The following is a 15,475-nucleotide window of genomic DNA, read 5'->3' on the forward strand; positions in this document are numbered from 1 at the left end:
ATTAGATAGTCCTTAAATGTGCAAGTAAAAAAAAAATATACAGTATCTAATAGGATACTTGTCTATGTTGTATTGTACAAAGAGACAAACGTGAAGAAACTAGGAGTTTGTGGAGCAAGATTGTGTAATTCCAGCTATCAGCATGAAAAATGAAGTTTACCACGCTTGAATATTGCAGTTCAAAGTTTTCCTGCCTAGACAGTTTATTAACCGCTGTTTATTGTTGAGTCTTTCTAGATATTGACATACTACAAATCAACCTAAAATTTATTTTGGCTTTTCCAATGCTGCAAAACACACTAATTATACTTTTAACTGAAATTCTTGAACATAATATAACTGGTAAAACCCCTGAGCCACATTATACACATTTTTAAAGATCATTATTCAAGCTACTTCTATTCATTGTATGAAGTGACAGTTCTGCTTAAGTCAGACTTCTCCAAGCCAATACTGCCCACAAAGACACCTCCAAAACACAACAAGCTTACCAGATCTTTTGAATCTGTGTCCTATACTTCGAGACCAACCAATATGATGAATGAGCGGACTGTACATATGGCACCAGAAGTCATCGGTTTTGTCTTCACTTTCTTCATACACCAATCTTAACCGTCCCCCAATGACACTTTCTACAACTGCTACCCTTGTTCGACAAAGGTGCGTTTTGTCAACAACTTCTACTCTCATGGAAGTTTTGAATGGATACTGCATACTCTCAGACACCTTAAAGTAACAGGAAAAAAACCCATTCTGTAAGAATATACTCCATTTTTCCTTAGTCATCTGCCTTCTATTAAAGCACAGTATCAATGCACTTTTCATTTAATTCAAGTACTTGTTAATCAACCTGCAAAAATGACACAAATGATATCTCCTGTATTTCACTGTACACAGGGGAAAATGAAATGTTTCAGAAAACTAAGTAGAATAGATCCTACAATGCTTTAATTGTATCAAGTACAGCCCTTAATACAATTTTCACGTTACAGGAATTTTCCAATGACTTAAAGAAAGTTTGTTCAGTTGTTAGCAACTGATAAAATTACATTGAGACACAATTTTAAGATCAAAAAAACAACCCCAAGATGTGGGTGTTTTTTGTGTTGGGTTTGTTTTTTTTTTTTTGCTTTGTCATCCACTCAAAATATAGTATGTTAAAAATAGGATTAAAATACTTCAGTATAAAAGGCATGGAAAACAAACCTTCAACATAATTAAAGCTGGCTACTCACAAATGTATTTCTTCATAATATACCAAAAAGAAAGGAAGAGAATGGAAACAGATGTTAATCCGCCTTGTGACAATACATTCTGTTTAAAAATCAGTATCTGTCACTTGCCATTTCCATTATGAACTCCCCAAGAGAGTTGGAGGTCTTGCCAATTTAATTTGGCTTCCAACTGAGCCAATTTTTAAATAGAAATGAACAACTGCAGAAAAGTTTTTTGGTTTTTGTGGGTTTTTTTTGTTTGTTTGCCTTTTTTTTTAAAATATTAGATGCAGCGTAAGACAACAAATAAATCTCATATTCCTACCAAAAGCTAAGTACCATCTCACAATATTAGCAAGTAAACTTACAGCACAGTATAGAGGCAGCTGCCGCACTTCAAGACATGACTTACAGACAACAACAAAAAAATCTAGTCCAGAGCAGATGAAAAATACTAGCATTTAAAAGTATGTACTTGTTGCACCTACATATGTGCTATATTAACACATTTTGATCAGCTTCCTGAAATAGTGCATGACAAAAATAATTCCTGAATTAGAAAAATCAGTTTTAATTTTTCTTACGTATCACAGGGTAGCTTATTAGCAGTTTTTGTTTTGGTTTTTAAATTGGAGTATTTTAAAATTAAAATAGACTAACTAGTTTTTAAAGAAAATTACTTTCTGCTAGAGGAAACAGTTTTCCAAATACATACTGAAAAGTGTGGACATAAATGGAGAACAGAGATTCCAAGGAAAACTGTATAAGGGAAGAAACTACTGTATCATCTTTACTACAACAGGAGCTACTGTGCCATGTAAAATACTTCAGTTCTTCACATTGTGCTGCAATTTTGTTTATAGTACATCATTGATATTGCATCAGCCTTACCTTCTGAGTAAAGTCAGGAGGAAGTGTTTTGGCACCAGTAAGTCGTTTCACTAGAAAAGCTTTCCAGTTTGTGTATTTGTGTTGGATGGCTGTTGCAAATGAAGGGGAAAAAATAAGCCACTGATTTTTAATTGTGTCCATTAGAGACAAGATTAGAGTCTGGAATATGTAAAGAAGAAGTCCCAGATGACTGTTAAAAAGCCTGGATGACAATAATGACAAAAACCTCTTTAGAAAATGAATGCTACCCAAGATTAAGTTTATGGGTATGTCAGGGCAAAGATTAACAAAATATAAATAAAATCAGTGCATGTTCACATCACTGATTAGCTAACCACTTCCACCTTGATCTTAAAAACTTTAAGTTGCATTAGATGGGCTACTCCAAGAAACACTTTCAGCATCAGTCAAGTCCTTATTTTTCCAAAAGCTAAAATTATTTATTCATAACTGTTGAAAGAGTTGTTATGTTAAAAAAAAATATTTTGATATCTGGACCATGAGCAAATTTATTTTAATAAAGACAGACTTTTATATCAATCAGTAAGGCTGCTATTTACATACTTCGAGGAGGGACTAGGGGCTTCCCACTGGTTGCACACCAGCCAACTGGGTGGATGTCAGACCCACAAACGTTGCACCAGAAGTCAAGACTTGAATCATTTTCAAAGCCTTCGTATCTCAGCAGTGCATTGTAGCCTGAAAACAAGCAATCCCATTTAAAAAAAGACACAAATTAAACAAGATCATAAAATATGTATCAACATTTCTTTATCAATCATAACGTATATTACATTGGATTTTTCTAGACTATAACTTTTTATAGAAAGTTATTCTTACGGCACATTTCTGCGTGTTATTAATGGACAGAATGGATTACTTTCATAAACGTGCACGTGCTATCATGTAAGTCAAATTTTAATTAAAATTAAAATTCTTGAACTACAACCTTTAGAAGTTATCTGTAGGACAAAATTAATTAACTACACACAGTACCTGTTTTTTCATGTCTTAGCTATGTAACCTTGAATTTTTAAATTTTAACCAAGAAGAGTGATTTGTATAAAAAGGCTTACTTGCTAGCTATTATACAATTTCCTATCTCCTCATTCTGCACAGCTTTTACTGTACTCTGAAGTAATATAAAAAAAAAACCAAACAAACCCAAAAAAACCCCAGGCATTTTCAAGCATCACTGAAGCCACTGTAAAACAGTATAACATAGCAATATTGCTAAAACATATAACCTATTGACATAGCTCTGACAACCTAACCAGTGTCAACACTACACTAACCAGGTGACCACTGACTAAATTATTAGCTCCCTTCAGACAGATATTTTGATTATTTAAAAAATTTCAACTTAAATATATTTACCTGCTAATTTTACAATTCCAGCTATCCAGAAGACTTTTGTAGGTAGGCTGCAGTCAGTGTTTGGAACCTCCACTCGCACTCCTTCTGAGATATCACCCCAGCACGTCCCCATAGGTGCCTATCATTTAAGATAGGGGGAAAGTCACCAGTTCACTACATTAAAATAATTTTTTTTTTTTATATCGGTGCTTTATGAGTGACTTAAAAAGACAAAACAATCAATACACATGATAAGACATAAGCATATATTTAGAAAACACAAAAAATGAAAATCTAGTTTGGTTTAATGTGAAGCTTACTTGTAGTATTGTAATTGTATACAGTTACTACTGTGTATTTCCTGCAAAAACGATAGGATTCCAAGTTTAAAAATCTGTAAAGCTCATGCACAAATTGCATATACTCACAGGACAGCTTTATTCTACTATGTTTCAACTAGGTGCAGGCTACTGTTTTTAGTGAGAATGGTGTAATTCCTCTGTAATTCTACTTGCAAGAAAATCATGGCGCTTTAAAGTCATACCTGTAGCACAGACGTTAAAATCCTTAAATTCTGTACATTAGAAGTGTTCCTGAAAAAATGCCTAAAAGTTATTTCTTGTATCTATTCTGATGATTTATTATGGTGGGGTTTATCATCCACTGGTTCACATCCTCTCAGAGGAACAGGCTTTCATATCACCTCACAAGTGATCATTCCATCAAGCAAGCAAAAAGAACAGAAGGCAGAGTGGCACCTTTTCAGTGAATGCCAAAAGGAAATGCACAGCTCACACACTGTCCTGGAGGCTTAGACTAACACGTTAGTAACAAAAAGAAATACAAGCTTGATGAACTACTAAGGATTTGCGGAAACTGGAGATAAAAATTACATTTCGTTTGCTACCTCAAGAAGAACATTTTGTTGAACAGGGCATCATGAAAACAGAGTCAAAGATGGTATTGTAGAGATATTGGTAATGCACAGTGCTGAAAAATCTAAAACCTTAGAAGTTACTCAACTGAAGTCACATTGGTAACAAAATAGAAAATGACTCGGTCTACATTAAGCTTGAGACCACCAAGAAGGGAAAAATTACGATTTGGGGTATTTTAGAACAACAGTGCTATCAATTCTAAGGTGTTCTGAGAAAAATAAATACTTATCAGTTCAGAGAATATCCAGATATCTCAGGGACAAATGAAGGGATCCTCTGGTTCTGTATCATAACGGGCAGACAGTACTCTACAGGCTGTGTCTCATTTACAAAGCTCTCCGCAAACACAGAGAACTTAACAGCTCAGTGGGAGTAGCCTCCAACTTCACAGAATTTTGGCTGAGAGTCACAAGTGAAGAAATTTGGATTAGTCCTGAATTATCAGAAATCATGATACTGTAAGTTTCCTGGCAATCAGCAATAGTCAACTAGCAGCAGTAAATGCCAAACTTAACTTAAAAAGGGATACCCTTCACTAGGAGAAATATTGGAGGCTAGGCATGCAAAACTTAAAACTACTTTTAACTATTAAAGGAGAAATAAATTATTACAAGTATGCCAGTTTCTTATTCTTGAAGCCTGGTCTCTTCATGTTCTGCTACGTCCCATCTATACCAGTCTAGACTGCAGAGCTCTTCTCTGCCATCTGGCAGAAAGAGAAAAAAAACAACTCGAAAGGTGATGGCTTATTTTCACACACAAAATATGCAGATACAGCTTCTTAATCACGTCCTACTACATATTTGCTATTATATCTAAATTGACACGTAGATTTTTGAATTGGGGAAATAAACTTTCCAAACTACATATTTTAGTAAATCTTGTTGCCTTGTAGGGAGATACAGATGAAGCCAAACAATCAAAAATAGCAGTGCTGAATAATTTCATAATCCAGCTGCACTTAATTGAAATATGTTTTACTGCTCACTTATCTATTCAGTTGACTCAGAGAGAAAAGTGTATCGAAACAATTCTCCTCACATCAACCAGTAACGGAAACGTCACAAATTTTTATTTCTGTAACGTGGATTGGTATAGAGGGAAATAGCAGAAAGTTAAATTTGTCCTTGTCTGTGAAAATATTGGTTCTGCTAGTTCTCCTACACCAATCCATATGGTTCACCCTTTAGAAGAAGGAAGCCATCCTGTGTAGCATTACTACTGAAATGCCAGATAACACTACTGTCCTGAAGTGACGGTTTACAGTATACCTGGTATACTGCGCCATCTTTTTCTTTTTCACTCATTATGAATACTCTTAAGGGAGGAAGACTGGATAAACCAGGGCTATAACAGCCATCTTCCTTCATGTCTTCTCTGTCTTCATCTGATTAATCAATCAATGTTTTCACAGTGCTCAAAAAGCACTACAGAAGTGTTAAGTCTTATTCGTCTGCTGGCTGGAAGGGTAACGCTGAAGTCTGGATTGGCATAGTGCGAACTAGCAGAACCATAATTTACAGATAAGAACAAATTTACCTTTCGGACTCATGACGAAGAGATCCACTTCACGTCACTTCCAAACAAGGAAGATCTGGCTCATCGCTTCCTGCTCCGGGAGATGACCTGGAAGCGTTTATCTGTGAGCAGCAGCTGCCTTCTCTGCAAGGTAAGTTGCAATCAGGAAGGTCCTGCTTGACAGGAGCACCTAAAGGCTAAGAATCCCCACTTGCCTAGCTGAACAATGATCTTGTGGATTAAATAATTGGCTTCTAAACGTTTTGGATGGCACCAACATTGCCATTATTCCAGATTCGAAACTTGAATCAGGATTTTAATGGCAAAGTGATGAGACTAATTCCTGAAGCATTGAAACTTTGTGTGTGAACAGCCCCCCAACAAAAGGTAAGGCCAGGGAAGACAGTGTGCAACATGGTTTAAAATAAAAAGTTTAAAGCAAAGCACTGCCACCTAGTGTAAAATCCTGGAAATGCCCCCTTACAGCAAACTTTATTTTAATAACAAAAGAAACCAAGAGGATGAAAATATTTCAGCTCAGAATAAAATTCAACTGGAAGAAAGACTGAAAAATTCTTATCTTCAGAAAACGTGCATCTCACTAGCAACTGAGTAGAAAAGAATAATTTCTATTAATTGTGCATTAAGTAGTACTGAAAAATGACTCAAAGCACTGTATTTGCTTTCATTTCTAGGAATGGTTTGAGCTAACAAAAGCAAATGTAGAAAAAAGTAAAAACTGTTTAGAAGAAAATGAAATTGGAATGCAGATTAGCAATGAGCACGTTGTATGTTACTAAGCTATAAAACAGTATTAAAAACATTACAAGTTTTCTTCCTTGCATCAGCTACTGCTGCGCGTCTGATTAATGCAATTTGACAAAAAAAGCTGCAAGGTGCACAAACTGTAATTCTGGCTTTGTCACAGGCTTCCTATATGACATAAGCCAAAGCAGCTTCTCTACTTCAGTTTACTGAACTATAAAGTGGCATAGTTGTACTATTGCTAGTGAATTTTATTAGCGTTACTCAACACTGAAGTCTGGATGAAGGTAACAGGGAAGTACAAAAACCACATTAAGCACATCAAAAGAGTTAGAAATTAATTCTTCTCCTATAGAGAAACAGATGGCGAGAGCTTCAAGATTTAAATGTTTTAATTCTAAAATGTAACTGTTTTAAATTGAAGAGGAAATAACTCCCCAGGCAAAAAAACTTGATCTGGGAAAATTACATCAGACCTGAGATACCGGCGTATGCCACGTTATTAAAAAAATAATCAATAAGCTAAATCCCACATCTCATAATTTCCTTAAATTTTCTTTAACATTGATCCCAGTGTTTACTATCAAACATCCCTACAGATACATCCAGTACAACCATATATATATATTTTATCTAATAACAAATTTAAGGGTAGACATGTCATGATTTTATTGTCAAAACTTTGGTTTGAACAGAATAAGCTTTATATATTCAATCCCATGGACACACACAACATATGGAATCCATAATATGGATGGTAAACAAACATCAACTAATACAAACTTCTACGAATCAAAGCAATAGAGTACACAAAAAACATAGCAATAATTAAAATAAACAATACTCTTTGTCTGTGGGAAGATTATCAATGGAGAGTTGGGCGGGGGGGTAAGAGAGAGAAGGATCTAAATAGAGTACTAATGCATTTTCAGATTCTGACAGGTTTAAAAAAACGTATTTTTCAAAGAAATAATTACAGTAAAACTAAATGCGAATCATACCCTTGTAATACTAACTAATAGCTATCAAAGAAGTAGAAATCTCCAAAGGAGACTGCAGAAGTTGCATTTTACTTCTATAAAAAGGGAAAATGGGGACAGAACAGAAACAACGTTCAGGCTTAGTAGAACTATTGCCATGTAGCTTGTGAAAATTTTCAAGGTAATATGTAAACATTAGTATTGTATCTATTCACATTATTGGGGTACCATTCAACTTAATGAATGAAGCAGTAAGAAATGAAGATATAACTCCTTTTAACAGGGAATGTTACAGCATAATTTACAAGTGACCTAACTATTGTAGCTGTATCCTAATTAAGGATGCCATACCTCATGAAGTATTTGTTGTTATAATAGCACAGCCCATGTTATCAAACTATACCTTTTGATATGCACTTACAAATTATTTATTATAGCATGTACATAACTGTGAAAGCAAAGTGCAAACATGCTTACTTAAGCACATGGAATTCGATACAAATTCACGGAGCTATACTAATGCAAGGCTCTGTTCTGGGCAACAGTTGAAGGCCTCTAAGCATAAAGGGTGCTATTCAGAAAGTGCCAACTGCCAAGAGCCCTCAACTCCTACTGATTTATGAGTTGACAGTGCTCAGCACGAATTCCAGAACTGGATAGAAAATATGTCTCTTCTCCCTTCTGGACAACTTCCATGAAACAAAATGTTTGTTTTGATTGCAATTTTCATCAGATAGCAAAATAAAACTTTTGTAAGAAGAAGGAACATGTCAACTTCCCAAATAAAAAAAAAAAAGTATGCTGAGAAAACACATCCTGTCAGAAAGTTTTTACTTGAGCTAAAAAGTACTGACATTATTTTAAACAAGATCTAATAATCAGAATTTAAAAAACACATTAAAGACAGATGCTGCTAAATATTTTCCTCATCCCCTAATTACATTCTGTAATGACTGAGGACTTTTTGTAACTCTGATACAAAGAAAACCAATCTCTTTAATTTCAAATTTATGAAAAGTCCTCATTTTCCTTTATTTTTACGCTACCTGGCAGCATGACTGACAGGGAAGATCCTGACTAAAGACTACGAAAAAAAATTCCAAATCCAAGTATGTAACCAAAAGATCAGTTCAACATAATGGAGCAAGCCTGACTCAATCTAAAAAGACTTTTGTAACTTTTCCTGATATGTCATGACTTGGGTGGTTTGTTACTCTGTAGCGCATTCGATTATTTTGTGCCTTGAATGCAAGAAAAGTAATTTCACAAGTGTTTAAGAGTCCTCCTTTTACTTTTTGCCTTGTTTATGAGAGCACATATGATGAGAATAACTGATAGTGTTCAAAATGGTTTTAAAGTACAGATAAAAATAAAACATATCTATCTAAAAAGTAGTCATACAACACAGTTTACAACGTAAGTTTCATATCCAAGGCCACAAAACATATTTGGATATGAATGTTTTGTAAAAACGAATCAAGAATTAATATGGACTCTCTCTCTCATACACACACACAAAAGGATAGTATATATTGAAAAATACTTACATGTTTAAAACAGGTAACAGGAGCTGCTGTAAAGCTATTGCTATTGATGTAGTTACCCCAGCTGAAACCTTCCACAGGGACAGCTGCTAAGAGAAAGTTATTTTATTTAGGAAGCTGCTCAAGAGCCACAAATCTTGTATTACCAAGAATTTATTTCAGCTCTCTTTATATGGTATTACCTGCTTTAGTCTTTGCCTGGTTTTGTAAAGTTGCTTGGTACTGAGCATATGCTGCTAATTTAGCCACTAAGGGTTGTTTTTGTAGAACTTTAGCCTTCTTTGTTGGAGGTTTACCCTAAAACAAAAAAAGCTAAGTAAATAAAGTCTTTCCAAACTCGCATCAGGAAAGTTCCACAGGTCTGTAGCATACTCTGGTAGATTTAACTAAAATTAAACCAACACAGAATGGAAATTGACTAAGTATCACAAAACTACCTGTAATAGTAAATAAAGTTAAGAACCAGTAACAAAGAATGTCCAAAAGATGACTTTTGTACTAGTATTCCAACTTGAACAGCATTATAGATTCATTGTTGTTTACCTGAAAAAAAGTTATCTTTTAAAATTAGGTTAAAAGGAAGAACTTTTAATCTAGTTTATACCAACGCAATTTCTTGGCATTTGTTGTAATGAATTTGAGATACGATATAATGATATTTCTTGACATTTCTGTCTCTTTTCTTGAATGTTACAAATATACCTTCATGATTATTTGATTAATATTTTAAGCGAACAGACCAAAACCCATTTTGGAAATCTATATAGTTAAGAAAACCCTCAAAACCAAAACACAACAACGCTAAATAAACCTTTGCGCTCTCTAAAGCCAGAAAGTATCTTGAGTATGACATGCATGGAATTTCAAGTCACTAGATATGCAGACTGAAGATTTTTCCTGATCTTTTTCTTGCAGAAGAGCCACTGCAGCAGAAATTAAATAAGGAGTCAGTATTCTCTGTAATTTGCTCTGCTGAGCAAAGTAATTTGTTCATGACTGACAGAGTTTTGAGTTTTAGCTTACAGAATCACTTAACACGAAAAATTTAACGTGTTAAGAAACTTGACTTAAAACATCTGGCAAGTTTTACAAATGTACATGTTTTACAAACGCAGACTATAATAAGTATGTAAAGAAAATGGTGTCTGTACCGCTACCTGAAGTCTGGCCAGAATGCTGGCCTTCTTGGAGTTCGATGAATAGCTTCTAGAGCATGACACACTGCAGAAGCGTTTTGTTTTAGAGTAAAAAGCATCACGGACACCAACCATTCCACACATCTCGCATGTAGCTAATAAGAGGAGAGAAAAAGCCAAATTTAAGACTTTCTTAAAGACCTCAGTAAAAATTCAGAACAAAGACGATATAAGGAAGGTCCTGCAGGTGGCACCAGCGAACAGTTTCTTAGGGCTCGACCCTGAAGAGAATTGCACAGAAAAGTATCTTAAAATGACACCACCACCACAAATGTCAGTAAAACACTAAGAACGTCAAATTCACTGGTGAAAGCGTGCCTCCTTTCCGCTCCCTATTAAATTTTACCACTGGTGGAAGTGAATGACCCAGCTAAATCAGCTAAAGCCCATTTCTGTGTTTTTATGTTTCTCAAGGAAACATCCGCTTTGAATCCAGGCCTGCCAATCTCAATTTCCTCTAAATATTTAATACTCCCAACCTGAAATAAAACCAGATCTCCTTTTTGAATCATAAATTAGTACACCCAAAGTACCCCAGCCCACCAATATTCTCTTCTAGACGGAATCATAGGCTTCAGAGGTTGACAGCATCACCCACTGAGTTGTCCCATGATGAATAAGAGTTTGTGACCAACTTATGCCAATGAGACAATACCAAGATTCTACCAAGAGAGCTCTACTAATCACTAATGATTTTGGCTAAAATATTTTTTCCCTGATGATAAAAACAATCTTCCCTTTTAAAATTTTTTTCCTGTATACTTTAGCTCACAGCTAGTGGGCAGAGAACAGGTATACACTAACAGACTTAATAACTAATAACAGACTAATAACTAATAGTAGCAGTAATGAAGTTTTCCTTGTATAAGAAGAAATATATTTTAATACACTGTATATATAACATAAAGGGTAGAGAGAATATATGCCCAAGCATAAAGAGAACACACTTTTTCCTCAAACCTCAAAGAATAAAAGCAATGTACATGAGAACATACACATGAATGTGCATAATATATACACAACACACATTCGATGGGAGGCCAGATATTCCCATACAATTTCTTTCCTGAGAGCAGGATTCAAAATCTGCCTTATTTCAGTTTAGCAAAAACCAAACAATTCCTGCCCTCCCAAAACAAACCAATTCCAACCCTTCAGGTGTTTAGGTCCCTTTTCAATCAGGACCAACATTTGGAATTGGGCCCTCACAACTCACCACACTGGCAAAACCCATAAATATCAAACTGTACTCATGCACCACATACTTACCCATGCCAGATTTGCCATCTGGATAAGTATAGACCTGTCCATTGTTCTTTATAATTGGGAGACTGGAAGGCAAAGGAGCAACCTCCTCTTCACTCTCATCTGAACTGGAGCTGCTGCTGGTGTCCTCACTACAACTATCATAACCGTCAAACATCCCGAATGAATCACGTCTTTTCCTTTCTGCTCGTGAAGTATGTTCCGTCTAAAAATTAAAAACAAAACAAAACAAACAACAAAAAACCCAAAAGAATTGCAGAGCATTCTGAATGCAAACGTTTCAAAGTCAAGCTTAAAAAGTTTCAAAGGTCAAAGTCAGCCTTCAAAAGCAGATGTGCTAACAAACTGCTCTATCAGCACAGGGATATGAGCCATGTATTGCCCATTAAATTAGTATTGGAACAGTCAAAACGAGCAAATTTTTGGTATTGTGAAATACAGGAAGAAAAAAAATAAATCTATGTCACAATTCACTGAGAATACACAGTAGCAGTCCATACATTTCTTTTTCTTGGTATCTTCAGAGATCATTAAACCTGATGTGCTGAATAATGACAGCCACAGAGATCTTACATGCAAATGAGCACATTCCAGATGGCTGCAGCCAGTTTCACTAAAATTCATTTATTTGAGAAAGCTGGGCAGAGGAAAGACAGTTCAACCAAGAGGGTACTTATACCACAGGAACAGGAATGAGAGGGTATCTCTGCTCTCATTGGCTTGTGGGGTTATCGATAGATCACTTAGCTTCCCTATGATTCAGTTTCTCACGTGTGAAACAGGAATACTTCTCTACCTCACAGGGATGTTCTGAGGATTAATACATTAACAATTATGAAGAGCTCAGTTACTATGGCAATAGGGTCTGTATAAATTCTAAAAGATAGAAAGGTGACTAATTTGCCACTGTCATATATGAAAACTTGTTACATAATAGAGTTCTCCTGTAACCAAAAAAATCTGAGGTCAAATAAAAACATACTATTTTGAAGAATGCATAACAGTTAAGCAATTTCCAGAAAAGACATTAAAGGAATATAAACAATAGATTAACTGATGTCTCTTTTCTGATGCACATCCAATACATGCATTTTAATACAGTGACAATTTTCACTTTAATATCTTACACAGCCCTACTGAAACAAGGCTACTGCTACATGAGCTGCCCTCATTAAGTTAAAAAACAATTTTACATTTTCAAAGTATTTCCATTATCTTTAACAGTATTTACTAAGTTTGAGAGGAAATAACAGCTAAAGAGAAGACAAAGAAGATTTGTGCAATAGAAGCATAAGTTAGGAGAATAAGTACAGCTAAGAAAACAGAAAAAAATATTGAGAAAGCCTTTGCCTCTACTTCCTTTTCCAAGAGCTAGGAAATAAGAGCTAAAGAGAAGACAAAGAAGAATTCTGCAATAGAAGCATAAGTTAGGAGAATGAAGTACAGCTAAGAAAACAGAAAAAAATATTGAGAAAGCCTTTGCCTCTACTTCCTTTTCCAAGAGCTAATTTTATTTAAAAGTCATTGTAGACAGGAAAACAATAACGTGTGATTGGACTTTTCCTTCTTAAACTGCATTTGGATTCATAGCTTTAGGATTTCATCACAGTAATTCCCCAAATCCTTTTCCTGGAGAGTATATGCCTGAACATCTTTATTGTTGGATCTCATCCAAACCTTTTTCTGCCATGCTATCCCTTTATTACAATATTCTCTATTCTCCTTTGCAATCTGACTAAATCCTAATTATGGAAGGATTTCCTTATAGTTAAAAGGGAAAACTGATTTCTACACTGACGCAATCCTAGTATCCAATTAAAAAACAAACAAATAACGATAATAAAAAACCAAACAAAACCAGTAAGCACAAAAGGTTATGCAATAAGGTAAACAAACTGAAAACGCTTAAAGCAGCTCTGAAACAAAACAGGACAGTCTAATGTTAATTATGCACACGTTCCTCAGCCAGCAATTCAAAATTACATTAAAACCAATCAAAACTTTGCATAGAGCATAACTTGACAACTCCTTGAAGGAACTGACATCTGCCTGAAGTAGCTAGGGTAACAGTCGCAATCATTAGAGGAAACGCTGCGCGATGGCAGAACAAAACCTAGTCCTGACCTGCACTGGAAACAAGTCTTACCTGTACGCTATTACTGATGCTATTAGCCAACAAGATGCAAGATCAGTTATTTGTTTGTGTGTGCACGTGTGTGTAGATTAAGGCAGAAGTTCAGCACAATGTTGCCATGGATACAGTGTTCTGCAAACACTGCCAGTAATTTACAGATCAGAACATGAAGACTAGTCATCTTCCTCAAGATTTCATGAGCACGATATCTAACTTTCCTTGACCAGAGTCTCTGCTAAGAAATAAAATGCAATACCATATTAACCATTCATAACAGTAATACCAGAACACCATGATGCCTTCTAGTATTACGGATAGATATTAGTGGTGTTTCAGAGCCCACAAGCAGGATCTCCTTCCTCATTCACTCATCCTCCGTAACTCAGCTGATCCGATTTCACCAAGAGATTAGGGCCTCATCCCACATAAAGCAGGACTTCAACCCTTTAGTGGAGGCTGCAGTACAAGGTAGTCTCAGAACATCCCTTTTCCATTCCAGACTGAAGAACTCTGGACCCACAGAGCAGTTCTGCTCTGCCCAGTACTTTCCTGGCAGAAGTCTGAAATGCTGTCGCAGCTCAGAATGAAAAGTGCAGCCCATTCCCAGTCCCTCCAACTCCCAATGCTACAGTAGGGAAACTCTACAGCCAGCACTGCTCCCACTGCAAGGGAAGGGGAAAGAAGAAATAGGAAGCTGGAGGCAAGATGAGGGACCAGTGGCACAGAAGGGAAGACAGGCTGCTCTAGGTAAGCTGAAGCATGGTGCAAGATTACAAATGCCGATACCGCAATAGCACAGTGGGCTCTTTTTTGTTGTTCTTCTTTCGCATCACATATATTTAGAACCTCAATATTACTGCCAAGCCCTCTTTGGCAAAATATCCACAGATGAGAAAGAAAACATTTTCACTGTCTGTATGGGAAGTTGGGCCCTCTACTAAGAAAATCATTCTTCAGCATTATACAAGTTCCTAAGTAGCAATCATCAAGTTTGTAGAGTTTAACTACGCTGTCAAAACAAGTCTCATCGATCACCTTTCCATTTACTTTACATTCGGCCAAATTGTCCCAGTTCAAGTTATGAGTGATACCAAACAGCAGCTTTGCTTATTGTTTTAAAATAATACTGTAGTTTTTATAAAACATTTTTATCCAAGCTTTTGCCAGAAGATGACCACGTTCGTCAGATAATTTATGTAGGACATTCTTAATGTTAATTTATAGTTATTATCTGGATTGTAATTCTGGGGAAACTACTCAAAATATGTTTTAAGAGACCTGGAAAAGGTACAGTTTTGCAACAAAAAAAAATACAAAGTACTTTGTGTGCAGAAGTAGGTGGAAGTTAGGGAAGACGACATGCAAATACCTATGCTGGAATTTTGCTAGAGCAGATCAAAACATTTCTGTTTTGATAATAAACACCAAGATTCTTTTTAACCCATCCTGAAACACAGCATTTGTAGAAACAAGTGAACAACATGTGGAATCTCTGATAACCCTTCCCGCAGAACTTAGATGGAGTTTGCAAAATAAGACCTCTAACAACTGGAACAGAAAAAAGTTGGGGTACAACTCTGAACTCAAAGGCCAAAACTGGCATCCTTAAAAAAGGACAATGTGTGCCTCAAACAGGACCATAACCGAGACAAAGCAGCTGCTTCAGTAACAGC

The 15,475-nt window shown here is 35.8% G+C and overlaps 1 protein-coding gene across 1 annotated transcript in view; it reads right to left on the reverse strand.

Moving 5' to 3' along the window:
- Positions 1 to 15,249, reverse strand: part of MBTD1 (mbt domain containing 1) — a 32,403-nt gene extending 17,154 nt beyond the window's left edge. Inside the window, exons 1-9 of the mRNA XM_009704866.1 lie at positions 15,172 to 15,249; positions 11,672 to 11,873; positions 10,364 to 10,497; positions 9,389 to 9,503; positions 9,210 to 9,292; positions 3,483 to 3,600; positions 2,670 to 2,804; positions 2,106 to 2,194; positions 492 to 726 (exon numbers count right to left, since the gene is read on the reverse strand). Coding sequence (XP_009703168.1) covers positions 492 to 726; positions 2,106 to 2,194; positions 2,670 to 2,804; positions 3,483 to 3,600; positions 9,210 to 9,292; positions 9,389 to 9,503; positions 10,364 to 10,497; positions 11,672 to 11,825 — 1,063 coding nt within the window. The 5' untranslated portion in view covers positions 11,826 to 11,873; positions 15,172 to 15,249. The remainder of the gene's footprint in view (positions 1 to 491; positions 727 to 2,105; positions 2,195 to 2,669; positions 2,805 to 3,482; positions 3,601 to 9,209; positions 9,293 to 9,388; positions 9,504 to 10,363; positions 10,498 to 11,671; positions 11,874 to 15,171) is intronic.
- Positions 15,250 to 15,475: the final 226 nt, after the last annotated feature.

The sequence above is a fragment of the Cariama cristata genome, unplaced genomic scaffold (assembly GCF_000690535.1).
Source record: "Cariama cristata isolate BGI_N322 unplaced genomic scaffold, ASM69053v1 scaffold16747, whole genome shotgun sequence".
NCBI classification, from domain to species: domain Eukaryota; kingdom Metazoa; phylum Chordata; class Aves; order Cariamiformes; family Cariamidae; genus Cariama; species Cariama cristata.